At 39.2% G+C, this 27932-nt stretch overlaps 1 protein-coding gene across 1 annotated transcript in view; it reads left to right on the top strand.

The window, feature by feature from the left end:
- The first annotated feature begins 268 nt into the window (after positions 1-268).
- SNX9 (sorting nexin 9) overlaps positions 269-27932 on the top strand; it is a 40907-nt gene continuing 13243 nt past the window's right edge. The window contains exons 1-10 of the mRNA XM_009873749.1: positions 269-349; positions 2673-2747; positions 3584-3706; positions 16922-17105; positions 17857-18010; positions 19393-19477; positions 20296-20421; positions 20708-20825; positions 24038-24168; positions 25529-25632. Of these exons, the coding sequence (XP_009872051.1) occupies positions 272-349; positions 2673-2747; positions 3584-3706; positions 16922-17105; positions 17857-18010; positions 19393-19477; positions 20296-20421; positions 20708-20825; positions 24038-24168; positions 25529-25632 (1178 nt within the window). The 5' untranslated portion in view covers positions 269-271. The remainder of the gene's footprint in view (positions 350-2672; positions 2748-3583; positions 3707-16921; positions 17106-17856; positions 18011-19392; positions 19478-20295; positions 20422-20707; positions 20826-24037; positions 24169-25528; positions 25633-27932) is intronic.

The raw sequence follows: 27932 nt of genomic DNA, 5'->3' as shown, positions 1-27932 counted from the left end.
AATCCTGATGGAAAATAATGATAATCTCTAACAAGCTCCACAGGAGATTTTTGTCTTGTTAGGTCTGTGTTAGTGTTTGGTTTGGAGTTCAAATTTAGGAAATGATAGCTTCCTACCTGCCAAGTTGTTCTTTGTACATCCATCCGTACCCCGCTTACTATTTTTGCTACTTAAGAATATGTTGTACTCATGCTTCCTTCATGAAATCTTCTAAATAAGCTGGAAGGCTCACAACTTCCTTTTTTTTTTTTTTCACATACAGGCCCGTGTTATGTATGATTTTGCTGCTGAGCCTGGAAACAATGAGCTGACTGTCAGTGAAGGGGAGATCATTGTAATTACCAACCCGGTAAGAAAACTGAAACGGAATAAAGGCTTCAGTGCACTTTCCTGACCGACTTCTAGCAGATGGAAGACAAAATGTGCTAGGTGACATCTGAAAGCCCTGGCTACCCTCCACTGAAGAATTAGCAAATAAAATAAATGCAGAGAATTTTCTGATAGTGTTGTGGAAACAAATGCAATGAACAATTTTAGAGGACAGTTTTGGGCCATCTGAGATTGTACCTGCACACTCAGGAATTTGCTCTGCTTTGTCCCTCTGAGTGCCAAGGCAGAGAAAGGAGCTAATGATGGTGATAACTTTTACATCGGAATACGTTGTCTTCTTTTTGTGTGCATAATGTAGAACATCTTGTGTGTATGCAATTTTTCAGGTGCTTGCCACTTACATTTAAAACTGACATGCCAGTTCACTTTTCTGGGTTTCTTAATCAATGATTTTGGCATTGAAAATTTGTTTAAAGAACTTGCACCAAAATTTGCTACTAAATTTGTATGTACTTTCATAATGAAAGCGATATGTACAGAAAAGGAGTTGTGAAAATACTGTGGTAATACTGTAAGAGCATTGTTAAATTAATAGCACTTTTGAGCACTGACATTTGATTTGCATGTACAATTTGAATTTGAGTGCACTTTTATTGTCCTGTTTAATTCTTTCCCTTGATAACATGATAAGCATTAGCTGATTCTGCATTTGCTTTTTGTGTATTGACATGGCTCAGTGAATAGACTTTCCTCTTAAAACACATACAAACAAAGCATGCCTGACCTTGATGCCAGTTTTTATTTATCTGATTGTGTAAGAAACATGAGTTTTGCAGAATGAAGAGTCTGGTCATGTGTAATCCTAATTTTTAGTTCCACTGACCTTAAGTATTTGAAGCAGATAATTAATCCAGCACTTTCTTGGATGGGATACTATTGTGTGGCAGAGGTAACATTTTAAATAAATTCAGGAGTTTAATGCCATTTCACATAAGTGGGGCTGAAAGTAGTTTACCACTTTTAAGCTAGTTCTTGCTGAACAAGACATCTGTGTATTCAGGCAGTATATTTAAAACCAAGTAAAACTAGTTTATGCTGTCAATAATTAAACTGTGGGATAGACTGCCACAAAGGCTATTTATTTATGTGTTGTGATACATCTAGAAAGCACTAGCATAAGTCATGAAAGTCCATTTGTGATCACTCCTAAGTGCAGTGGTGCAAATGTGGCTCACCATGTCATTACTTTTTCAGTTTAAACAAGCTGGTTGAATTTATAATCTGAGATGTTGAGTTCTTTCTGTGTTCTTGAGTGTAAGCTTTTAGGAACATAAGAAAAAACAAATGAAAATCAATTATTTTGATAGCTGATTGATCTTGACCGTTTAAAATCCTGAATCCATAAGTGGACTTCTTACATGCAGGATTACATAAAATTTCCAAGTGAAAGAAGGAAATTGTGAATGAACAAATACCTCCCTTAAAAAGCAAACTAAGAAAACCTGAAATGCAGCAATGCTAACATACGTGGTTCCAGTTTTGCGTTAGCTTCACATGTACTTACATGTTCAAGAAAAAGCTTGACTTAAGACAGAACTGGCTTATTCCGGATAACGTCCTGGAATTGACTGCCTAACTGCAGAGCTCTGCAAAGCCTTCTTACTGTGTGTAAAGTATGTGGGGGTGTTTTAAACAAACAGTAACAGGATGCCCCACTGAGATCAGAGCTGAACTGTGTTAGTTCTTTCCAAACTAATAGCATGAGACCTGCGTCTGAAATGGAATGTAAACTAGAAAGAGGATCTCCCAATCAAGAATGGCCCATGCCTCTAACTTGAGATTATCTTTTGTATTCTTGTGGGTTGTCACTACCAGTCCTCACACACCTCTGCGCCTTCAGTAAGTGAAGCAGAGATTTTACAGCTATTACCAATAGTGTAATTCCTTGAGTTCCTTCAGTCTTGCTTCTTTGTAATCTGTTGATTAAAATGAGTGTCTTGGAATTGGCATTCTAATAGCTGTGTTTTGTTGTGGCCTGCGTCCAGACAATTGACTGTGGTTTCATAAGTGATCCAGAGTACTGAAAATCAACCTTTTTCCCCACCCTTGTGCTTGTTAAGTCTGAAGTCCACAGTAGGTATGTGAAACAAGTGTAGTCTGTGTTCTGTTTGAATGAGCATCTGCTGCTTCAGCAGATGTAAGGAAGTTTGTTGGTGGTCATGTAGTCATAACTGTATTTCAAGCATTGCATTGACAGCAAGACAGAGCGCTTCCTCCTGAGCAGTTTAAAGCACACTGTGGGATCCATCTAGCAAAACTGTTTCTGTGTTATGACTTTTTAGGATGTTGGTGGAGGCTGGCTAGAAGGAAAAAACAGCCAAGGCGAGAGAGGACTTGTTCCAACAGATTATGTTGAGGTAAGTGACTACACTAGTCTACGCTAAGAAAACAGACCTAGCTACTCAAAAGGCCATCCTGATCAGACTGTGATACTCAGACGTAAAACTTGCAGTGTTAAAGCTTGGAATACGTATTCTTATTGTAGCAACTGTAGCTGGCTTTGAAGACCAGTGCAAGCATGCCATCCAAAGCTACTGTCCTTCTCAGTGGTTTCCCAAAAAATACAACAGGAGGTTGTCTAGGGTAAACACTGGTGATCTGCAGAGTATGAGTTATTTTGGGTCTGCTTCTGGTTTTGAGGGTCTCGCAATCCAAAAATGGTTTTGTTTTCCTGTCTGAAAATACAGAAGTAAAATGAGTAATGCAGTAATGCTATGGCAGAACTGCCACATGCTCTGGAATGGAACCCCATTTCTGGGGCTCAGGATATAGGATCCCAAATCCAGGAACTACTCAGCTCCTCGTTTTCCTGAGGGCCTTTGCTGTGTCTTCGTTGTGTGTTGATCCGCTCTTTGTTTAAAGAGTGATTTTGTGGGAGTGGGGGTGGAATGGGTGTCCCAGTGCAAAGGCTGGAATCCAGTTCACTATCTCTGTCTGTGTGTGGCCAGTTAGTTGTCCACTGCCACAACAGTCATTTGTTACACTGTGATAATGCAAACCAATGCCATCTGTTGTGGAAGTAAGTCCTCCAGATTCCTCACAGCAACTTCTTGTAAAAGGTACTATTTAATTTAAATACAAAACGGTATATGTAACATCTAGTGACATGAATGTTGGGATGATTATACATGATAAAAAGCATAATTTGATTGATGGAAGCATAAAAAATCTTTTGAAACTTTTTCCATTTCAGATCATAACTGAAGGTGCAAAAGATGGAATTAGCTGCGGTAACTCATTAGCTGACCAAGCCTTTTTTGATTCCCTTTCTTCAAATACAGCTCAGACCAACGTTGCTGCAAAAAGCAGTAATCAGGTATGTCTCCAGGTTTTTCAGGCACAGTGAGGGCGTGGCAGGTTCTGTTGACATAACTGCACTCTTCAGTTGTGCTGTGGCATATTTGTAAGCTCTTGTAAAAGTACTAAATAAAGTAATTTTGTTTTCATTAGGAAATACTTTTGTTGAATATTTGTGATATGTGTGCCTGTTCAGCTACTCTCCCTGCTGGAAAAATTAGTATTCTACTACTTGGGAAAAATAGAGGAATTGTGTTCTTTCCAGCCTGCAATCATAGATCTGTGACTACCTCAATTTCTGTTTGTACCTCAGTTTCATAGAAATGCACTCTTGGAAAAATTTATTTTCAAGTTGCTGATATTAGTGTCCTAACCTTTGTAAGGAATTGTAACTTTTATTTGAAGTGTCTAGTACAGTTGGGTGGTCCATGCATCATCCAGAGTGAATGGCTATGTGTCTTTTTCCAACTTCTAGTAAGAGTTACTTCTTTGATTAAAAAAGGTGAAGCAAGTTTGTACATTGTCCCTTGTCAGTTGGAGAAGAGCCTAACTTTGGGTTTGCTGGAAGAATGTTTTTCTTTTCTTCCCCTTCCTTTTATTCGTCGCTTTTTGCCAGTGTGCGAGTTCACTGAGCAGCAAGTATTTAGTCTCAGGTTAGATATTTGAATGCATACATTATCTTAAACACAAAGTGTTTGTTGTTGTCTACAGGCTGCTGCATGCACCACGGCTAGGAACAGTTAAACATTTCAAAGTCACAGGTCAACAGAAGAACAAAATCTGTTTTTCCCAGTAGCAGCATGCAAAGGTTTTGCGTGTTAGAAAGCAAATGCTTTACTGATCATAGCAGCTGGAGACACATGACTGGTTTGTGGATCCGTTAAATAACAGTTATTAGTTTTCTTAACTGTAACTTGCAACACAGAGCTTAGATGTGAAGTGAATTAAAAACTGTACCTGGGATATTTTTGTATGACAGTGAATGTAACAGTTCATTGACTGTGGTGTTAGATTTGTGCTTCTTGTGTTCAGCTGAGCAATGCCAGAATTGTGATTTTTGTGATCACGTGTGACTTACATTGACATCGACCTCACTCTGATTGTTTCACTGTTTATCACTAATTTTTTTTATTGATGCCTAGTTAATATTTACATTAAACACAGGACTCTTGAAATGCCTTATTAATCTCATGTCAGCCTGAGCCAAAATCGATGGTTACAGGTGTGTTTTTTTTCCCCTCAGTAAAACTTAAAATAAATTTGAAGGTAGAGTGGGAACTTCATTTCTTCTGCTCTGTCTCTTACTCCTATCTTTTTTCCTCCTATGGAGTTTCTATCTGAAGTTTACTTCTGAGTAAGCTTGAACTATTTGCAGCAGCTACTTCTGTCTAATCCAAATACTGTTTCTGTTATCCTGGTGTAGAAAAGCTTGATAGAGTGAAAGACTGTATTGACTCATGTAATACGGCATCAGAAGGTTGTACTGAGTTGCTTGTTCTCTACATACTGGCTTCTCCATTAGAGCCACTGGTTTTCTGCTTTGTGGGTATGACCTGTCTTCCTAAAGAGATTAGTCTCTGTTTAGTTCCAACAGCATTTACATTGCTTAACCAGGAGTTCACTCCAGCACTTTGGATTGACCTGAGTTCAGATGTACAGTTGCAAGTGGTTGCTCTTTTTCAAGTGCCTTAATAAGTGACTAGGTCAACATACATAGCACTTCATCTTAAATGAAACTTGTGTATTCAGGCTATGGAGAGCAAAGAAAAATGTCTAGTTTGGTGTCACTGTAAAGAGATTTGATGTTGGAGCGTGGCCCTGTAATGGGAATTAATATGTTCATTGATATAATCTAGTAGACTGAGTAAGAAATAACAGCATATCTGAATTACAGAATGCGTTGGGCTGGAAGCAACCTTTAAAGGCATTTTATGTTATCTGTTGTATTTTATAGTAACATGGAGGGTACATGTTCATTACAAGAAGATTTTATAAAAGACTTATAAATAAACAGATGGTTTGGGATTCTTCTTACTACTACTGTATTGAAGAAATTACTCTCTGTAAACATTAAGTCACTTTTAACATACACATAATTACACAGTACTCCCATTCCCCAATTTCAGTAATTCAAAAGATGGTTTAATTTTTAGAATTCCACTTATCTACCAGTAACTAAAAACAAAAACAAAACCAAAAAAACCCAAACCAAACAGGTTGTTGCATAGTCTTTAAGTATCAAGGCTTATCAGAAATAATAGATCTGGCTGCACTGAAGTGTGTGGGTGTGGTTTGGGTTGTTTTTTTTGTTTGTTTTCTTTAGGAGACTAGTTAAATCACAATGGTGTGGTTTAGCCCTGGTAAACAGCTCAGCCACACCCAGCCACTGGCTCACTCCACCCAAGTGGATGGAGGAAATAATCAGGCAGAGTAAAAGTGTGGAAACTCTTGAGTTGAGATCAAGACAGTTTAAAAGGTAAAGCAAAAGCCACGCATGCAAGCAAGGCAAAATGAGGAATTCATTCACCACTTCCCATGGGCAGGCAGGTGCCATCTGCAGGAGGGCAGGGCTCCATCAGTCGTAATGGTGACTTGAAGACAAATGCCATCGGTCCAGACGTCTCCTTCCTTCCTTCTTCGCTGCAGCACTCGTTGCTGAGCATGACATCATGTGTTATGGAGTATCCCTTCGGTCAGCTGGGGTCAGCTGTCCCGGCTGTGTCCCCTCCTGACTTCTTGTGCACCCACAGCCTGCTCACTGGTGGTGCAGTGTGAGAAACAAAGAAGGCCTTGATGCTGTGTGAGCGCTCCTCAGCAGTAACTAAAGCATCCCTGTGTTATCAACACTGTTTTGGTCACAAATCCAAAACATAGCCCCATACCAGCTACTGTGAAGAAAATTAAGTCTGCCCCAGCCAAAACTAGTACAGCGAGTTTTATCCAAATGCAAACTTTGTCTATAACTTTTTTTCGTAGTTTTATTTTTCACATTCTGAAGTGGTTAGCCTATTAGCGTAGAAATTATATCTCAAATGGCAATGTGCTTCTGACAAGGCTTAAAATATTCCAACAAATTAATTTTTTAGTTTTATATGTAGTATTTTTTCTGATGCATCTTCATATGCCCTCATAGGTCTGAGGCAATAACCACTTTTGTTAAGTAGCAATATTGCATGTAATACAGAATCCTAAATCATTATCGTTTTCCCTGATCAGTATCTAGGCATGCATATCTCTCTCTCAAAATAAACATTCTCCTTCTGTCTATACTATCCCTTTTTGCTTTCCAGGCAGAAGAGAGGCTTTTGGATTTCTGCTCTGGAATCTGTAACTCTTTGGTGTTAACTTCATCACCTCAAACACTGCCTTACTTGCTCTCTGTCATTCTCTAACAAGGTTTTTTGTTGTTCAGTAAATAATCTCCTGAAAAGTAGTTAATAAACAATTACTGAAAGCAGGTGCTTTTACTTCCTTTTTCTTCATTGAGAAAGGTACAATGACCAAAGCATCACTTTGGTGTTGTCCTTTACCTGGGTTTGTCACAGGTGTAAAGTGACAGTAGGAAGGGGGCACAGAGGTATTTCCTGATTGGAAAAGAGAAAAATTCTACATAACCCTTGACACTTTGCTTGTCCCCTACTCATTCCTGGCATCGGTAGTGTCTCAGCAATACCTGCCTTGCTAAAGCTTGGACCTGCTCTTTTGAAGACCTACCTGTAGAAGATAGTGGAGAGACGAAAGCAATCAGAGGAAATGATGAAGCTAATTATATGTAAACAAGGGGGAAAAAATGACTCAAGGTGACTATTTTTGCACTCTGAGGAAAAGCAGATATGAGAATTCAGCGTTAGAACCTGTCCATAACATTTGTGGCTTAATGTCTCGAAGGCCTTTAAAAAATTATTCAAAATAATACGATTTAAGTAACCCTTATTTGCCAAAGATAGAGGCTGTTGCATGGGTTTTGTGTGGGTCTTGGGCTGCTTTTGACCTTGTAGCCCTTGGATGGAGGAAGCAAAAGGAATGAGAAATCTTTCTTCTCTGACAATCCCGTGTTCCTCTGAGTGGCAATGCAGGGCGCTAATTTTAGTCTGTCATTTGAAACAACCAGTGAGTAAGTATATCAGCACATATATGTTTTTTCCATTTGTTAGAACTGCATATATGTTACATGTATTGAAATAAGTTACCTGCAAACTCTTCTGGTTTTAGAATACTACTGGCAATAATGGCACTGAAGTCAACTTGAATGATGGCAGGTTAAACCAAATAAACATCTTGAAATACACTGAACACAAAATTTCTCATTTCTGGTGAAAACTGAGTTGTATATTTTTCTCTCGTAATATTACTTTTGATGCCAAGTCGATTACAGGGGCTGTAGCAACAATAGATATCCTGTTTCACACTTTTAAATAGTGTTTTTCATTGCAGTTCGTGAGGAGGTTGTTAGCTTGGTGACATTTGGAGTTCTCATAATTAAAGTACATATGGAAATACAAGCATTAATGCAAAATTCAGTCTGAGCAGTCTCCTCTCAACTGCTTGGGATTTTTTTGGTGATTGAGACAAGTGTTTCTGAAGTCAGAGATGTGTTTATTTTACGTGTATTCCAGGTTTGGTAACTACTTTTTAATAGCAATAATCTCTCTTTCCACATCGTTTGGTGGTTTTTCATTTATCTGATTTAAAATGTTTTAGAAGTTGTGAACAAATATCAGCTTTATGTTTTAACAGTAGTGTTTATCTGAGCTATTTAGATTTAATCTAAATTAATTTTAAATTGTGACTATATTGGACTAAACTGATTTTCCTTAAGAAGCTAAAACTTCTTAATCTGCACAGTAATCTATAAATAATCTGTATGTACAATTAGATGTAATGTAGTCCAGCTGTTTACAGCCTGTGTAACATACATGTTTGGACAGAGGATAGAAATGCTGTAAGTTTCAATATACTGTATATTTTAGTTTGTGTGGTTTCTCTTTCCTTCCCTCTAAAGCCCATTTTTTTTCTCTCTAAGAAATAGAATACTAGTATTAAAAATGTATAAATGAAATTGGAGTACTGCCTGTGTTTCAGGGTGGAAGTGGATCACCAGCTTTGTTAACATCTGTCAGTGTGGCTTCACAGTATTTAACTTAGGGTTAGCTAGAAGAACTATTTTTGTAAGTTGCATTTGTAGAGGAGTTTGTTCCCTTTTCTTGATACCAACTCTCTCATTGCTGCCAAGTCTACTTGTGTATGAAGGTGACTCTACAGCCTTTCTTAGTTCTGGTCGAAGTAAGTATGGTGAGAGTTCGCATTTTCATGAATTGCAGATTTGTCAGTTAATTCTAGAGTGACCTTAATGAATCCACATGCTTCATGTCCTCAGTTCAGTTGTGGGCAGAGCAGCCAGGGCCCATGAGTAGGAGCAGGAAGCAACTAGCAGAAACCTCTCACGTTTGTATTTTTCCATCCAGTAGTAAAATCGCTCAGGGTAGTTTCTCCCATAGTAGAAGAAAGATGAGCTGCTACACAGTTCTTGAAGTATGTGAAAATAAATGGACTGTCTTATGTGTAGAAAACCTTTCCCTTCAAAAAGCTGTGGGGCTTGTGTGTAGGCAGGATGAATAAATAGTAGTGAGAACACCCTTAAGTTACATGATGCGTAGACATAAGTTGTTGAACATGCGTGTGGAGGATGCTAAAGGCGCTATTATTTTAAAGAGCTTTACTTCATGTGTTTTGCACCCTTACAACTCAATGCTGGAAAGGCAAATTGCTTTTGTTAAATATGCATACCATAACTCCCCCTGTCCTGAACTTCTATGAACAGCAATAAGTGCTAAGATTGAAGAAAATATTTATAGTGCTCTCACTAAGAGTGCACTGTTCTACTTGCGTGGAAATTTTGACGTGTGTTACTGGAAATGCTGTTACAAGAATGCATTCTCTGATGCTGCTGTGTGCAGTACAGTAGAAGAATTGTCATAGGAAATGTGACTCACTCATGTTTGGTTGAGTCCAGTTTGTCTTGTTAAACCAGTATGCTAAATGACTTTATGAAATACACAGGTTCACCATGAAAGTTACGATTGCAGATCTTTATGGGTTTTGGAAATGATTGCTTCCTTGACTACTAAACCTTAACTCTGCATAAATGTGTGTGTTTGTAAGAAGAAGAGTGAAGTTGCCTCTGTGTGTGTAAGGCATGTCTAGAAGGGCACAGTGCACAAGATATCTAAAAAGGATATAAGCAAAACTGATGTGTTAGAACAACAAAAAAAATACCCAGAGTGTTTTATGCTAGTTAGACTTTCATGATTAGTCACTTCTAGTTCCTGTTTCTGTAACATCATCCATTGCTACGTGTAATTTGAAAGAAACTCTTCCCTCCCTGTCCCCCATCTTAATCACAATACTGTATTCAGACCTGTAACAGGAATTTGTGACCAATTCTTATTTAACCCAAATACCAGCTGGTGACTTCCGTACAGTACTGGAAACAGTGGCTTGCATGCTTTGAAAAGAATCGTGTTCACATATTGAAAAATAGCTGTCCAACATATGACAGTGACCGTAACAATTTCGGTTACAGAGTTGTCTTGAGCTTTTTTTTGTCAGTGTCCCAGCGCAGTGCAAAGGCCTGGGCAGCAAGTTGTTAGACTGTTGTTCAGTGATCACTCCTCACCTTCATCTGCACCCATGTACCCTCAGGCAAAATATGACTATTGAAATAGTCAGTTTTCCATGATTTACACCGTGTTTGCATGCTCTTTTTCTTGTAGCTTTTTTTTTGTTTGACTTCTTACTTCATGAGGTAGCCTTGTGGTCTAGAAGTTTGGCATTGATGATGAAAAGAATGTTATAACTTGATAATGGCGACAATCTTGTCAGCCCTCCTAGGAGTGTTTCTGCTTGCTTGCACATGTTCAGTGGCGTGTGGTCACTTCATGTGCCACTTCACCACAGCAAGGGGCTTACTGCAATATTTTGTTTCCTTCTTGATTTTTTTTGTTGTTACTGAACAACTATTTTTAGGTGTAGTTGTGGACATCTGTAATTGAAAGTGGTAAGGTGAAAAGCCTTAGCCGGTAATACTCTTCAACTTCTCATCCAAAAAAAAAAAATACAGTAAGGGAAACCCCTGTCTCCTGTTCCCAAACAAAAATAGAATGCTTTTCCCAAAAAGGAAGGAAAAAGCCTTGTTTAATTTTTATAGCCGGATCCTGGGGTGTCTAGAGAAACATCAGAGAGGAACAGGGAGTCTTTCTTCAGTTTTTGACATTGCTGTGACTGCTACTTGGAAAACTGTCTGAAATTTCTCATTTGTGTTTCAAGGAGAAAACATTAGGGATTGAAATCAGCTCAGGAGACTAAAAAGAGGTAATACTTGATTGCTGTTTACCTATGCAGGTGTGAATAACAAAAACAAAAGCCTGAGAACTCCATTGACTAAATGTATATAGGATTTTTATTGACTGAAAGTTGAAACAAAGCAAACTTAAAACAATAAATAATTTGCTTTAAGCAGTGAGGGTGACAATAGATGTGTGTTTTCCCTGCCCTTGTCCCATCACTGAGTCATTATTTGCTCAAGTCTGAATTATGTGTCTTACTAAAAGACCACTCTGCACTTCAAACGTGGCTTCTTTTTTTGAGCTGAATCAGGAGATAATGATGGAAATCCTTTGCTTACACTGTGCAGAAGCAATACAGCCTCTAGTCCACTCTGGCCCTGAATAACCTCACAGGTAAGGAAATGGGGTTGGAAATGAAAACAAAAGAAAAAAATTAATTGCCCTACTTCTTGTACTAGGAACTCAGTTCTTCCATTGGTGGCTTAGATTCTGAAAGCAAGGAGTGTCCAGTGGGTGGGCTTTGGCTCTAGGTGGGCTTTGGCTCTAGGTGGTTTGTGAGCAGGCAAAGCTCAGCTTCTTTGCAGGAACTACTTTATGAAGGGGGCAGTGGGACTGGAAGTGGAGGTGCTGAATGATGGTTTCCTCTGGAAGAAAGGAAGGTGGCAAGAGCAGCTGAAGAACAAATGGGTTCCTTGAACAGCATTGCTACTGCCTCCTTGTCAGCTGCTTCCAAGTGCTCTCCTCCTGTTGCTTTCATGTGTTTATCTACAGGAGCATAAGGTTAGTTGTTCTTTAAAGTCTAGGTCCTCTCCACTCCTGCTTTTCCTAGAGTATTTCTTTAAGGAGAAAACATGTTGAAATTGTATGATAGGAAAGAGGTCCTTCCTTCAGGAGTGAAAGAAGTGCCCAGGACTATAATGCTAAGCTAATGATTTACAAGGAAGAAAGCTTGGGCATAAAATATCAGGGGCATGGCAGCTGCATCAGGATCTACTAATGTGCACACCTGATCTATGGTACATACAGCACAGTGAATGCAGTTCTGTGATTGCTCTGGAGTAGGCTTTTAGCCCTTCACAATTCTTCCTGGAGGAAAAAAAGCTTGGTTTTTAGGGTGACTGACTGTATTCACTTATTTAAATGTATCTATTCAGAGGCCATTATCCAGAGAACTTTAGTTTAATGTAATGTCTGAGTATGCCTAAGGCTTTGTCTCTATGCAGGTGATTAAGGTAGCTATAAAACTGGAGAGGTATGCTCACTTCTGTGAATTATTCAGCTGAGGTATCAAGACACTTCTTGTTTTTTCTGCCATGTATCTGTGGTGACTGTCTCTTCTCAACCCCTCTTTAGGAGCATAACACTTGTCATTGCAGCTTTGGCAGTCCTGGACTTTGCTTGATCTGATCAGACTTAATTTCTCTACTCATTGCTTGAGCATGGCTTCTGTCTCTCAAAGTACATTTCAAGATGTATTTCTTACTGTTGGAGGTCATAATTTTTGATGGCACAGTTACCTACATCTTTTTACGTCAAATACTTTTAGTGTTTGAACATCATGTTTGGTTTGGCTTTGCCTGTCTCTCAGGAGTAAAATGGATCTATTTGTCCTTCAGGCGCATCCATTAGTATGAGGAAGGAGTCTGCCAGGAACAACTTAGATGGCCAAGACATGAAAAAAAGACCTTTGGCAAGGGCAGAGAGATGCCTTAACGACTTTGCTTTACTGTCTATAACTTTTGCAATCCCAAGATCAAATACAGGCTGGATGATGAGTGTATTGGGAGTGCTGGTGAATGCAAAACAGAGTATGAGCCATTAATGTGTGCTTGCAGCCCAAAATGCCAACTGCATCCTGAGGACCAAAAAGCCAACTGCATCAAGAGGAGCGTGGCCAGCAGGTTGAGGGGGGTGATTTTTTTTCACCTCTGCTCTTGTGTGTTCAGTTCTGAGGCCTCCATTGCAAGAAGGACCTGGACCTGCTTGAGCAGGTCCAGAGGAGGGCCACGAAGATGATCGGGGGCTGGAGCCCTTCCCCCCTGAGGACAGGCTGAGAGAGCTGGTGTTGTTCAGCCTGGAGAAGAGAAGGCTCTGGCGAGACCTTATAGTGGCCTTCCCATAGTTACAGATGGGCCTACAGGAAAGAGGGACAGGGTAGTGTAGTGATAAGAGAAGGGCTAACAGTTTCAAACTGAAAAAGAGTAGATTTAGATTAGATATTAGGAAGAAATTCTTTATTGTGAGGATGGTGAGGCACAGGAACAGACTGCCCAGAGAAGCTGTGGATGCCTCATCCCTGGATGTGTTCGAGGCAAGACTGGATGGGGCTTTGAGCAACCTGTTCCAGTGGGAGGTGTCCCTGCCCATGGCAGGGGGTTGAACTAGATGATCTTTAAGGTACTTTCCAACCAGTGCCATTATATGACTCTCTGAAAAATAGTGAAGATATCACTTCTTTGTATTTAATTTTTATTTCATTTATGATTCATTTGGTGAAGATATTGACACGTCACCCCCAAATGAAGGATTTTTCCTATGGTGGTGGAATTTTTTCTCATTCAACTATAATTAAAACTTAAAGACCATAGCAAACTTCTCCCTTCCAACCCCCACCAGCCCCATACCAGTTATCATCTGTTACTGTAGTTATTTTTGAATCTGCCCTTAGTGGAGGACTCTTGGAATATTTAATAATGCATTCCCTCTGTTGTCTGTTCCTCAGATAGCCTTTTTGTGGTGTTTTTTTCTTCTATAACGGTAGGAGTGAGCAAGTCCATAATAGTCTTCAAAAAGAAAAATCAGCTGCCTTTTAAGGAGTTGATTCTTTAATTTTATTTAAGTGTACTTGTTTGATGTTACCTTGAGGAGCAAGAGATGCAGTGTTTCATTTCAAGGTTGATTAATTTCTTAATTATACATGGTGTGGCATTTCCTCCTATATGTTTGCATTTGAGATGGCTTGCATACTTGGATGTTACGTATGCTTTATCAAGTTATATTGACTAAATAACAGCTTTTTACAAGGACTCTTCATCTTTTTTTGTGCTGACTAAAGAGAGGTCAGAGGATTATCAGTTTCAGTTACAGAAAACTACAGGTGTGAAAATATATGGTTTAATCACTTACAGAATACTTGCTGGCTTATTTAGGTTTTTTCCAACCCGAGCTAAGCCACTCAAGTCGCGTCTCCTACAGAATTTGTCAGCTGAAACTCCTGACTGGAGTCAAGATAACACTTTTTAATAAACGCTATATCTTTTAATTGGTCCTCTGTGGTGCTGTGGAACCTTGAGGATGGCAGGCCTGATTCCTGAGCCCTTCTCAGCTTTTACACGTTTCTGCCTACTACTTAGAAAAGTCCACTGTGTATGTGTGTGTAGGCAAACATTTGAAGAGAGTTGAAAGGAAACCTGTAAATGCTCTTTGTTGCCTGTGTATACATTCCTAACCAATCTTTCACTCTCTTTCTCAGTGCCTTGGAAAGATATTTGGACCCTTTAGCTGGATGAAGCTGAGTGGGGATAGCACATCCCAACTCTTTCATAGCCTGTGGGTAATATGCCTGGGATAAGAGCTTACCCTAGAGCTTTTTTGGACACTTCAGAACTAAATTTTCTTACATGAATAGTGCTTCCTTATAGGTACATAGTGATAAAACATCACTTAAAGTAATCCATTTCCCCTTGCTGTACAGCATATAGTGTGCATCAGTAACTGTCTGCAAGTTTGGTGATGACTGCTCTTGACAGTCATTCTTTTGTAGTGTACCCAATATTATTGCCTCCCTCTTGTTTTGCAGAAGATTTCAAGGTTTCTTTGCCACCCACTCATGTACCACATTTCACATGAACTACAGAGAGGAGGAAAACTTTACTCAGTCTTTTGGCAATCATCCGACTTCTGGGCTTTCATTTGCTGGTGATCAGCACAGCATATATTGCAGAAGTCTATGCAAATTAGTATTATGCAAACTATTCTTTTCTAGGTGCTCTAAGTTTTTTTAGGAGCAGGTACGCTTTGCCATGTGGTTGGGCCCCAGCATACATGTTTGCCTTTAGCAAAAATGATAAGCTCTGACTGATGGCATGTATGGTTTGTTGTGGGTTTTTTTTTTTTTCTCTTTCCATAAACTCATACCAGGTGAGCGTTATAGGAAGAGCAGTCTGGTACATCATAAGCTACCAGCAACTTCTTTGTAATGGCTGAGATTAGCACTGTGTATCAGCTGTCCAAGAATTAGGTAGACCTCAACAATATCGCTTGCTTAAAGAGTAGTGTTCTTGCATCATTTTCATTCTCAAAAAAAAAAAATATATCTCAAACTATCAATATAGGTGCTGTCTCTCTTGTGCCATCAGTTCCTAGAGACCTGCTGACTCTGCTGAGTCTACTGAATGGTAATTTCCTCTCAGCCTGGAGGCTTGGTCCTAATTTCCAGATCCTAGGCATTCTGTAACTAAAGAACAGGTGTTGTATGATATCAGTATTGTCGATTCAAAGCATTTTCAAGTCTTTAAAGGTTTGAGTAGTGTCTGTGAAATCTATCAGACTTTATTTTATGAAGAACTAAAGTGAGAGCTCTCATTTCTTAGTAACATCTGAAAGCTGAAATGAGAGAATTTTAGTGAAGAAAAATGCTGTATGGAGTAGCTCTACCTTTTACGTATTTTGTATAAGGAACAAACATTCACGCTTTTTTAGAGAATCATTTAGCTTTTAGTATACTGGCAAGTGTTCCAAGATTCATGTAAATGTTATAGTCTAATAGCGATTAATTTATTTTAGGCATGACTTCTGTTGATATGATGCTTTATGATAAAAATAATGCACTGGCTTCTGTATGTTTTGAGACACCCTTTAACAAAACTCTGTTTCTTCCTCTGCTGAACAAGACAAGCTTTGTAGGTTTTCTTTGCTTTCCTTCCCCTTCTCCTCCTTCCTCCTACACTTTGAGTGTGTGGGTTTAGATTTGTGTGGGTTTAGTTTTTTTCATTCTGCCAGCTAGTCTCTGCACTAAATGTCTGGAGTAGACTGCGCTTAACTAGTCAATGCTTTTTTTCAAAGTGTGGTGTTATAAACAAGGAGCTGAGCAGGATACTAAGCTATTAATTCAAGATACTGACAGATGAACTTGACAAATTGATGCTGTAGTTAGAGACATGTCTGCTCTACACTCACTGAGGTTTCCGCCTCCACAGCAGCATCAGCAGAAGGGTTTGTGTGATTACCTCCACCACAAGCTGAGAAGGAAGGTCTACAGGGAAATGCCAGACTGTTCCCTGGCAGATGTTTGTTTCCTTCCTTCATTTTCGACATGAATGAATTAAGATCGGACAAGGAAGCTAAACAGGTTGCTGGCCTTAACTGTAACACCAATAGTGATGGTGTAGGTGGGCAATTTATGATTTCTTCTTTTTTTTTTTTTTTAGTAAGGCCATTAATCTGAGTTTGATAAAACAAACATTTGGAAAAAAGTCCTTGACTTCTTGTTTTAAATGTACTAATTAGTCTATGGCTTATGTAATTAATAGTTCATACGTACCCTTCTTATGGTCTTGGTGTAAAATAATTACTATGGATAAGAGTGCTTCCTAATTCTTTTGGAACAAATAGTTTCATTTCCCTGAGGAGATACAACATTCTTATTAGTATGTATTGGTGTCACATTGCTGGGAAGCTGAAGAGTTCTTCCAGGTGCTTACTGCATTTTAAGAGCTGTGTAGCTTGGAACATAAGCTTTGGCAGCTGCTCCTCAATCAAATAAGTGCAGTGTGGAGTGCAAACTCATAGCCTATCAGGAAGAGATCAAAGACTTCAAGAACAAAGTATGTGGTTGTTGCTCACTTCTTCAGCAATTTCTTCTTTACTTTTGTCTTCATACAATGTAGGCAAACAATGCAAGCGATCCTTGGTCCAGCTGGAATGTTGGGAAGTCTGGGAACTGGGATAATGGAAATGCTGTTGACAGCTGGTCAACGAAACCTGAAAGTGCAGCTGGCCAGAGAAACAGTGCTTCAAATAACTGGGAGACAGCAGCAGCATTTGGTCATCCACAAGCATATCAAGGACCAGGTGTGCTAGTAATGTTCTTATTTTTGAATCATTAGAATAGGTGGACAGTAGAGGTAAGAATTGGTTGATTTTTCATAACTATAGAATATGGCTTATTTAAAAAACAAAACCATCTTCCTAGTAGCGCATTGCCATGTGGTTAAACTAGACAGTAAAATAAATATTTTAAAATAAAACTTAAAAATCAGATCAACTGAAACAGACTACTGAGACTTGTGAGGAAACCTGACAAGCCAAAGTTTTGTGCATACATGATCTATTCTCAGGCATGTTGTTCAGCTTGCATAACTGGAACTTAAACATGCTTGAACTCGTGCCCTCAGGCCTGTGAAGTAGTAGTCTTAAATCCTTAATTTTAGGATATGGCTAGTCTTTCAGAAGACTTCTCTACCTTTTTGTAGTATGGGCCTAAATTAAGAGGAGTACTCATAACTGGGGAATGCTAATGTGGAGTCTATTAATATGGCACACTATGGAATTAATCTTAACACGCCAGCATCTCTTCTTTTTTTTTTTTTCCTTCTTTTTCTCTGTCCTTCAATGTATTTCTAACGTAGTGTTTTGCAGGTTGTGTTTGGTGAGGATGGCGGTAATTGAGCAGGAATCATAAGGTGGAAGGCTGAACTAGCTCTTAGTATATTTACCTTATTCATTATTTGTGTATGAGCGCTGACGTAGCTGCTTCTGCTTTTAAAGAGAAGATACTTAACTTTCTCCTTTCCCTACTCCTTTGCTCCTTCCTATACTTTAGCAGCTGCTGATGACGACGATTGGGATGATGACTGGGATGACCCAAAATCAGCTTCACCGTCTTATCTTGGTTACAAGGAGACTGAGGCATCGGAGGCTGGGGGGCTCCAGCGTGGGAATTCTCGTGCAGCTGCTATGAAGTTACCACTTAACAAGTAATGGAAAATGCAGGGCAAATGTGTTTATATTGAGGAGAGTTTGAATTTGTCCAGATGTGTGAATGTGTGACCATTCAACCATCTTGAAAAATACAATGTAAACATTACAGTTTTGGAGTAAAAGTGGGCAAGGATTTGTAGCTCAGCATTCTCCTTGTGTGATCAGAGAACAGAGAGCCATAAAAACCTGGAAGGTACATGACAAAACCTGTACAGCTTTTGGAGGCATTACATAGGCAAATGACATTTTTTTGCAAGTTCTGAGCTTCTGGACCCGTTTTTTTAATAAAACTTAACTATCTTGAACACTGTGTGTGCTAAGTGGAAATGAAAGGTGATGGATGGCTTGTCCATACAGTGAGACTCATGAGACGTGCTGCTCCAGAGTTTGTGAGCAATCTGAGATGCTAGGAGTGGGGAAAGGTTCTGCTCTCATGCGTCTGTGCATCACGTAGGTTGATTCTTGAGCCACAGAAAGCTTGATGTTTTAGATAAAAATCCTGCAATAGCATAAAGCTTGTCAGAGTTAGCATTACCTCTTGTTGCAACTTCGTTTTTATTCCAAAGCTACTGTTACTCTGAGAAGTCACTGTATGTTAATCTTTAAGTGGATAAAAGCAGATTGGAAAGGGTTTGTAGAATAATGCTCTCCTTGGGCAGGTAACTAAAATTAACAACCAGTCATACAGAGGCAGTTGATTTAGTTCATCAGCAGAGACTTTGTCTTTGCAACCATACGTTTTCATTGTAGTGGCATCTACTTGTTGCAAAGCAATTTAGTATAACCAGTGTAAACGTATTTTATTTAAGAGTGTTATTTGTCTGTGAAGTAAGTCCTGCTTCACTCCTTGTGTTTCTGGAAGGACGCAGTAGATTCTTCTTAATTAGAAAGAGATCCACCATTTGGTTTTTCTAAAACCTTTTACACTGACCTTAAGAACATTACAGCAACTTTTTTGTTTGTGGTTTTCTTTCTAATTGGTGCATAAATTATTTAACGTAACTCATTTTTAGAAGCACTTGATAAATCTGCAGTTTGTTCTTTCAGATGATTGGATTTTTAAAATCTGAAACGGTAGGACAATGTGTGTGAAGTGCTTGTGCGTTTCCAGGGAGGGTGGACTGAGGGGGAGTGGCAGGTATTGCTTTACCTCCTCCTGTTAGTTTGCCCTGGGTTGCAGAGAACAGATAGCTGCTTTGCCTTGTAAGAAGGGGCCTGTATCGCACAGGTCAGTAGCTACAATTTTTTTGCTTTTTCAGGGCATATTGTTGGTTGAGTAATTCATGTCAATTCTTTTTTGTGCTTGAGAAGTATTAAGGGATTTTTCCTATAGTGGCAGATAATTCAGAATAAACTTATCACTCTGTTTTATTGTTAGATTTCCTGGATTTGCAAAACCTGGAATGGAACAGTATCTGTTGGCAAAGCAACTAGCAAAACCCAAAGACAAAATTCCCATAATTGTAAGTTGGAGACCTGTGTGTAGTTCTTGTGTGTGGGTGGTGTGGTTTGTTTGTGGGTTTTTATGTTGGCTTTTTTTGTGTGTGTGGTTTAATCCTCCCACCCTTTCATTTTTCCCCAACTCAACTTTTAGCCTCAGGGTTGCTATATATGTTTGAGTCAGAAAAAACTGATACTAAACATATAATTGGAAATAGAACTGTCATAATAAAACTGTGTACCATTTATGTATTATGACGTTGTGGTAGACTGTATTTCAGAGACATGTATCATTGAGGGATTTTTCAGAGTCCAATCTTAACTCTTCTAAGTGTGCTGACCTACTTTAAAAAAAATAAATATTTTTTTCAGTACTTCTTTCTCATGCTGGATCTGCATTACTTGTGATCATAAAAATAAGCCTTTTGGGGGTTGGGAAGCAGAGCAAATACATTTACATAACTATCTAGATAACTAATTATCTGATATGTAGGAGCTACGTTCATAAAGGTTTGCAACATTCAGTCACGATGCTCAGGTCATCTTCTGATCTAAACAACGAATTTTTCTAGATGTGTGCTGTTCTAGTGAAATGTGGTTGAAGTAGCAGTCCCTAGAATTCACTACTCTGCTACTTGGGAAGAAAATATAAAATACAGAGCAAGATAAACACAAATGTAGTCTATCATCTCTGGTTATAAGAAACCCCTCTATTTTCTGACTATCAAGCTCTCACTGAAATCAATGGAAACTTTCAAGTGAAGAGAGTAAGTATTTGTCTCCTTGTTTGCAGCTGGTACAACATGATGTACTTAAAGGTAATATTTGCAATTTCTTGCAGATTGGTGATTATGGCCCAATGTGGGTTTATCCTACCTCTACATTTGACTGTGTGGTGGCAGATCCCAAAAAAGGTTCGAAAATGTACGGTCTCAAGAGCTACATTGAATATCAGCTTACCTGCACTGTAAGTGTGTCTGAAATGGGATCTTTCGCACAAATATGGGTCACTTGTATGTAAAAGTAATAGTTTGTGTAACTTGGTAACAGGGTTCTAAAATTAAGTGGTAGATGTCTTACTCTCCGCCACCCCCCCCCCACCCCCCCAGGAGTGAGTTTGCTGTCATTACAGATTCAAGCCTCTAAATCATAAGTTTTATTTACATTCCACGTATTTACTATTATGGTCACACTTGTTTCGTGTTCCTACCTGTAGATGCCTGCCAAAATTCAGAGTTGTGTTTCTCTTCCAGAACACTAATCGGTCTGTCAACCACAGATACAAGCACTTTGACTGGTTGTATGAGCGTCTCCTGGTTAAATTTGGATTAGCCATTCCAATCCCATCTCTTCCAGACAAGCAAGTAACAGGTAATTTCCCATGCCATGAATTCACAACTGGGAATAAGGAGAAATTTTTTTTACAAGGTTCCGTTATTTCTTGCTGTTTGTTTTTCCCACTGGTTTGTAAAGAAGGTATCAAAAACCTCAGCCTTTCACCATTTAAAATTTATGATGAGTTGTGATAGCTTATTCACAGAATCACAGAATGTCAGGGGTTGGAAGGGACCTCAAAAGGTCATCTAGTCCAGCCCCCCTTCCAGAGCAGGATCACTGAGAGTAGGTCACACTGAGAGTGTCAGGAACGTGTCCAGACGGGTTTTGAATGTCTCCAGAGAAGGAGACTCCACAACCTCCCTGGGCAGCCTGTGCCAGTGCTCTGTCACCCTCACAGGGAAAAAGTTTTTCCTAATATTTTTGTGGAACCTCCTGTGTTCCAGCTTGTTCCATTGCCCCTTGTCCTGTCATTGGACATCACTGACAAGAGCCTGGCTCCGTCCTGACACTCCCCCCTGACATATTTATAAACATTAATGAGGTTACCCGTCGGCCTCCTCTTCTCCAAGCTGAGGAGACCCAGCTCCTTCAGCCTTTCCTCATCAGGGAGATGCTCCACTCCCTTTATCATCTTTGTGGCTCTGCGCTGGACTCTCTCAAGCAGTTCCCTGTCTCTGTTGATAATAAAATATCAGCACTAAGAGCATCATTTCAGAACTCAGTTCACTTATCTATTTCAGTGGTCTTAAACAAAAATAATGAAAACCAAACTAAGCCCTAGTTATTACTGAAGAGAATATTTGTTATTGGAGAGAAGAGATAACTACTTAGATTCTGTATTTGCTGATTGTCCGGAGAAATTTTTTTTTAAGGGTTTTCCATTGTGGTGTGTTGGCAGGGGGTGGTGGTATCTTTATCTTTTGCATTTGATTGTAAATATGTTGTGTTGTGGTTTTGAAGCAAAGCTCCTGAAGGAAAGGGAGCATCCACTGACAAATTGGTGACTTTGTCTCACAAGTAAAATGTTGCAGCTGTTTCTTTTGTTGCTCAATTTCACACTTAGTTTAGAAAGCATTTTTCATTTGTGTTAACGTTCTGCTCTGGCTTGATATCAGTTCAGCTTGACCAAGCTCTCTGAAGCTTATGGAAGTCCTTTGTTCTGACTTCAGGAAAGTGGGATTGGATCCTTTAAATGCTCCTGAATTCAGTCATTGCAGTTGAATATGGCAATGCCTGTGCATTTTCAGTAGTTTCTGGCTTCCTTTGTGCTGTGCTTCATATGTGCTGTGCTGCATATGAAGAAAAGAATTACACACCTGTATAGGAAGAAAATGTATTACTTCTGCTTATTTCCGCTTGTGTGTTTTCTGGTGAGATATTTATACAGCCTTTCAGCTAACCAGTCAAAAACAAGCATACAAAAGCCAGCATGTCGCCAGCTATGTGGCTGTGGGCATCACTGAAAATGCAGCAGCTCTGCTACGTTTAAAGAAAGCTAAGCATGGATGTAGGTGCTCGGGTAAATGCCAAGGAAACTGGAAAGTGAAGAAGTGACTTCCTCCCCTTATTCTCATACTCGGAATTCACCAGTATTTTTGCTTAAACATGTGCATGTGGACTAAAATGAAACCAGAAGACCTGACAGGATCTCTAGATTTTATTGTAACTATTTTAAAAGACTCAAGAGTTTGGCACCGCACTTAAACCTTACTTGTGGATTTCAGTCTTCTGGAGTCTGGGGGAGAGAATAACTTGTCTCGTGTGGAGAAAAACCAAACACACAAAAACCCCCTAACAAACCATACCTCTCTTCAACTCCTTTTGAAAGACAGGAAACTCTGAAAAAATGGTGCCTATTTTTCATTGTATTTAGGAGGCTTACTTCTGAAGACTGTCAAGAAAAGTATTTCTGTCCATTGGTCTTGGCAAAGCAAGACTCTTCACTTATAGGCTGACTTTGCTCAGGGTCATGATTTGCTGGTGCTCATACGCCTGATGACCAGCACGTAACTTCCAGGTGTGCCTGTTGCCTTGCCTTCTGTACACTGGCAGGAATGTTGCAGAGATTTTAGTACAGATTAATGGTGGAACAGGCTATTACTTCAGCTTATGTAAGGCCTTTTCTATAGTAGTTGATTTATTTAATTTTTTTCTTCCTAATTTGCAGGAAATGTAGCCATACCCAAACTTTATTTTTCACTAGTTGTGTTCTTTGCCTGCCACTCTTGCAAGTTTCCATATTTGCAGTTTAAAAAAAACACAACTCAACCTTGTGAAGCTGCTGCCATAGTAAACATACAGTAGAATTATATTGAAGGAGGACATGTGTTCAAGGTTTGTCATGTGCACTGCTATGAAAATTAGAAGAGTTGATAGCTGAGGGAATCTCATTCCTTTCAAATGCATCTTATTTGCCGTATGCCTTGGAAGTCTGGCATCGTGCATTTTTTATGTTGGAAACAATTCAAAAGAAAACACAGTCTGTGCTAAAAGTAAAGGCTTCTTGTAAATACGCAGGGATGATGCATTACTGTTTAAAAAAAAAAAAGGAAGGAACGGGCTAGTAAAGTAGTTTGTGTTAAAACCACTTTTCTCCTAAAAAAAAAAATCTATTAGTCTTGTATGTATGTATTCTAACTGGTTTATACGTGTGTTTGTGATTTTTTTTTGAGTTTTTTTCCCTAGCACATTCATTTACCTATATAGAAATATGTTAATGGGAGGTATTGCTTTTTTTAAATCTGCTTTTCATATCTGAGCAGTCCAATTTCAAAAATTTTGTTAGTTAGGACATGACAACTTTGAAAGTAAGTAGTTCCTTTTTCTCCAGTGTTTTTGAGCATTACAGTGACTAAGGATTTACTAGACTGTACCAGGAAAATGTCTGTATTCCAAGCCTGGCTTCTCTCTTGGGTCTCTGAACACCTTATTTTTTGATCCGGAAGTTTATTATTTTTTTTTCCCCCCAAGAAAAATTTGACTTTTGGGTGAGTATTATGGGGGTTTTTGTATTTCCCCGCTATCTTTGAAAGAGGAGTAGTCTTGGTCAGTAACCAGTATACCGTAATCTCAGGTTGTTCTGATTTGTCAGCATGTTTCTTTCTTGTAAATTCTAACTCATTAAATGGTTAATAACTCATCAGATCAATTACAGGGTCTGTTTTAATTTTTTAAAAAGGAGGGGAAAAAAAGAAAGGCAAGCTGAGGATACCAGAGTAGAACTGTAAGAATTACTGTTGTTACAGGGCGCTTTGAAGAAGAATTTATCAAAATGCGGATGGAGAGGCTGCAAGCTTGGATGACGAGGATGTGCCGCCATCCTGTTGTCTCAGAAAGTGAAGTTTTCCAGCAATTTCTCAATTTCCGAGATGAGAAGGTAGGAGATCAAAGTTCCCACAGACTTGAGATTGAGGAATTGCTCCCCCTGCCCCGCACCATTCCCCTTCGAGTAATACTCGACTAGCCTCCTCATTTGTCTGCCCCCCTGTGGGCAGTAGTGATGAGCTGAAAACCGAACTTAGTTGATTGATCAAAACGAGGTATAAAGTTTCTTGCATGAAATGCTATTCTGCCGTTCCCACAGACACGGGCTCTCTAAAGTAGCTTTGTTGCCAGTCTTTTAAGGACCGCTTGTGTCCTCCGGCAGAAGAGGAACTCATATAACAATATTTTTGGCTGTTGTCCCCCTTTGTCTCCCTTGGACTAACTGATCACTGCGGTCCTCTGACTGGCACTGCTTACTAACAGAAGATACTTTGTAGCAGATGTAAGATGTGTCTAATTCTGTATTATAATTAAAAACAAGCCCCTCTCAAAAATGCAGCTTTTAGTTGGAATGGGTTGTAATAGCATTATGCTGCAGCCTTACCTGATATAACCAGTCCCTGTTTATTCCCATGCTCCCCTCCAGCATTTTCTTACGCTGTTTAAAGACGTTTTGATATCTTCACCTTCAGTAAATAATGGTTTCTTGATGGCTGATCTCCAGCTCTGTTACTGATTTGGTTACCTACTAAACAGAAAAACTCAGCTGCTTTCTGCTCAAGATAGTCATGCAGCTAAATATACATAGCTTTTGCTGAAAAAGTAAGTCGTCCTTGGAGGCTTTAAAAACTGGATAAAATCATGAGTAACTAGGGTCACAGCCATCCCTATTTGAGTAGGAGGTTGGACTAGAAACCTTCTGAGGTCACTTGTAACCAGAATTATTCTGTGATCCTATGAGTAGAAGTTTTTAATAACATAGTAACTAGCAACCCTAATGAAGTGCTATTTGGATGACTGGTGGAGAATTCTCTATAGTCAGCAGTTCTTAGTATCTAAGGTATAGACTGATATAGACAGAACAGATGTTGCAATATGTATGGAATTTTTAACCTTTTGATCTGTTCCCACTGAGAGCTTAGCATGGCAACTGTGTAATTGTCTGATCTTGGGTTGCTTCTGATTATCAGCACTATCACGTGTGTAGAGACAGCTGAATATAATGGCTCTTACACTGTGTTTCAGTAATACTCAAGAAGGGTCTGTGACCCCCAGAATCTAGAAAACAAAGAGCACAAGAGAAGTGGGGGAAGCTTCAAGAAACCTTAGTCCCACCAAAACTTTTATTTTAAAGGTCTATTACTTAATAGTTCTCCTAAATATTTCATTCTCTGCTTATGTCCTTAAAGATGCACGAACAGTGGTGGTCAAGCTTAGTAATTTTTTTTATTTTTTTTTTTTTTCTTCTTAAGGAGTGGAAAACTGGAAAGCGGAAGGCAGAAAAAGATGAAACTGTAGGAGTCCTAATCTTTTCTACAATGGAACCAGAAGCTCCTGACTTGGACATGGTAGAAATGTAAGGTGGTTGCTTTTTTGCATGGACATTATGCATGTGGATATACAACAGATAGTGAGCTAATAGAAAACTAGAATAGTAAGTGTGTACATATGTGCGTAGATTTGAAGAAGTAATCATCAAGGCAGAGCTGAAGAATTGCTGGAATACAGCCACTCCGAAAGTTAGTGGTACTGCATGTAATGTCTCTTCAACTTCAGTGGCTGAATACTGATCCTGAACGTATTTATGCAAAACTAGTTGATGAGAGAGAGTACTAGCAGATCCTATCAAGTTTTGCTTTGTAGCGCTTTGGAAGTCTATTTTGATATTTAATACTTCAATTGTAAACAGTTCCAAAGCATACTAGACTTACCAAGTAGCTTAGGATAACTGTAGGTGGACCACAAGGAAAACAAGCTCTGTCAAACGCTGATATGTGTAAGTACTTCATGGGCATGCAGCATGATTCTAATATCTGGAATTCATTGAAAGCTATAAAAAAAAAAAAAAAGTGATTTAAATTACCAAATTTCATTTTAAATGGATTACTACATTTTTGTGGTATCCTCTGCAATGGGGAAGTGCAAATATATTTTATGTATATGTTATATATACATACACTTTTAAATGTATAGTTCTTCTGGTGGTAGACCTTTGGGTTTCATAGAGTGAAAGACTGGGTTTACCCTGCAGCCTTTAGTTCACTCCTTTAGGCTGAAACATTTTTCTTAGAAGATTAGTGTGCATGACATGCTTTTTTTTTTTTTTTTTGCTGTTGTAGAACCTAGAAACTTGAACAATGTTTTGTGTTTGATGTTGTGGATAAACTCAGTAGAAGTAGGGTACGTACGCTTGGAAATAGTCCAGTGTAGGCTTCGTCCAGGTGATACAGTGCATGTTAAGATGTACATAATAGCTGGTTTAGGTTGCTTTTACTTTGAACATGAGGATTTCAAATTTGATTAAGTGATTTGTTTTATATATATCCCCTTGGTATAAAAGCTGAACGGCTGAACCAGAAGGAGGATTTTGTACACAGGGTGCATGAGAGAGAGCAGGTCTGTGCTACATGCAGAACCCTGGCAGGGAATGACCAGCATATGGTCTGCTAAACTGTTTGTCTCCAAACAGGATGAGGACAAGCAAGCAGCCTCCAGGGAAAATGCCACCAGAAGGTACTGGCTCCTGGGCTGGGGCTGGCAGCCCGAGGTTGTTCTGAGGACCTGTGTCTAAGCATTGGAGGATGGGCTGTAACCACCTACAGTGAGCCTCAGACGGCCACACAGTGTTCCAGTGCCTGGGAACATGTCAGGGTGCTGCTAAAAAGCTTGTGTGAGCACAGTCTGGAAAGCCATTACTCCTCTAAGTGGACAGACTAGCTCATTCGATAGTTCTTAGGCTCTTCGCTGAAAAGACACTTTACTGAAGTGATTTTGGCAGTCCTGGGTCCATCCTGGTTTTGATCAAAGGGTGGTAACCCTGTGCTGGTTTGTGACCTGCTGTGGCTATGATACCGTAAAGTGTGAAGTACAGAAAATCAAAGGATGGTTTGCTAGTGGGAACATGGGAGTAAAACAAGGGCCTCTTGGAAGGAGGAAGGAGGTGCCAGTGGGGAAGTGGGAGCCTCTAGGTGGTCGAGCCACAGCTGGAGCTGCTACTGTGGCTCTGAGGAGTTGCTTAGGGTTGCCTTGCTGTGAGAGCTGTCTCATACAGGCTTTGATTGAGCATTTTTATGATCCGATGCAGTTTGACTAATTCTCATTGAAAATTAGAAAGTACACGTCGAGTTTTATTTTGTACGGTACACAGAGCCTTGCTGTGTACACAGGGCTATGTTAGTGAAAGCTTTGACAGCTGCATGAAAACATGCTTAAAGAGGGATAAAAAGGCAAATACTAATTCAGAATTCTCCTCTGAGCATTGCTGATATTCTTCCTAGCACAACTGAAGACAAGGGTATTGTCAGTATAAGATAAAATTATGCATATATATATATTTCCCTAGAAGAACTACTATATTAAATTTTATTCATGTATTTTAGACTGTAATAAAAGTAATCTGTAACAATTATTTTCTATCTATTTGTTCATTGTTATATGAATTTTACTGCTTCTGTTACTCTAATATCTGATTTTCTGTCAATCTGGGGTCCTTCTATTGGTGTGAAGTGCCCTAGGGTTGCATTTCCCTCAGATCAGATTTTGCTTTTCTGTTGATCTCATTGGGGAGGATATTTAGCTAGTAGGCTTTTTTGTTGTGAAGGTAACTAACGATATTAAAAATGATAGTCCAGTACTACGTGTTTAACAGATAGGGAA

The sequence above is a fragment of the Apaloderma vittatum genome, unplaced genomic scaffold (assembly GCF_000703405.1).
Source record: "Apaloderma vittatum isolate BGI_N311 unplaced genomic scaffold, ASM70340v1 scaffold3947, whole genome shotgun sequence".
In the NCBI taxonomy this organism is placed as follows: domain Eukaryota; kingdom Metazoa; phylum Chordata; class Aves; order Trogoniformes; family Trogonidae; genus Apaloderma; species Apaloderma vittatum.
The sequence above is the reverse complement of the archived record's forward strand: the minus strand, read 5'-3'. Positions and strand labels throughout refer to the sequence as shown.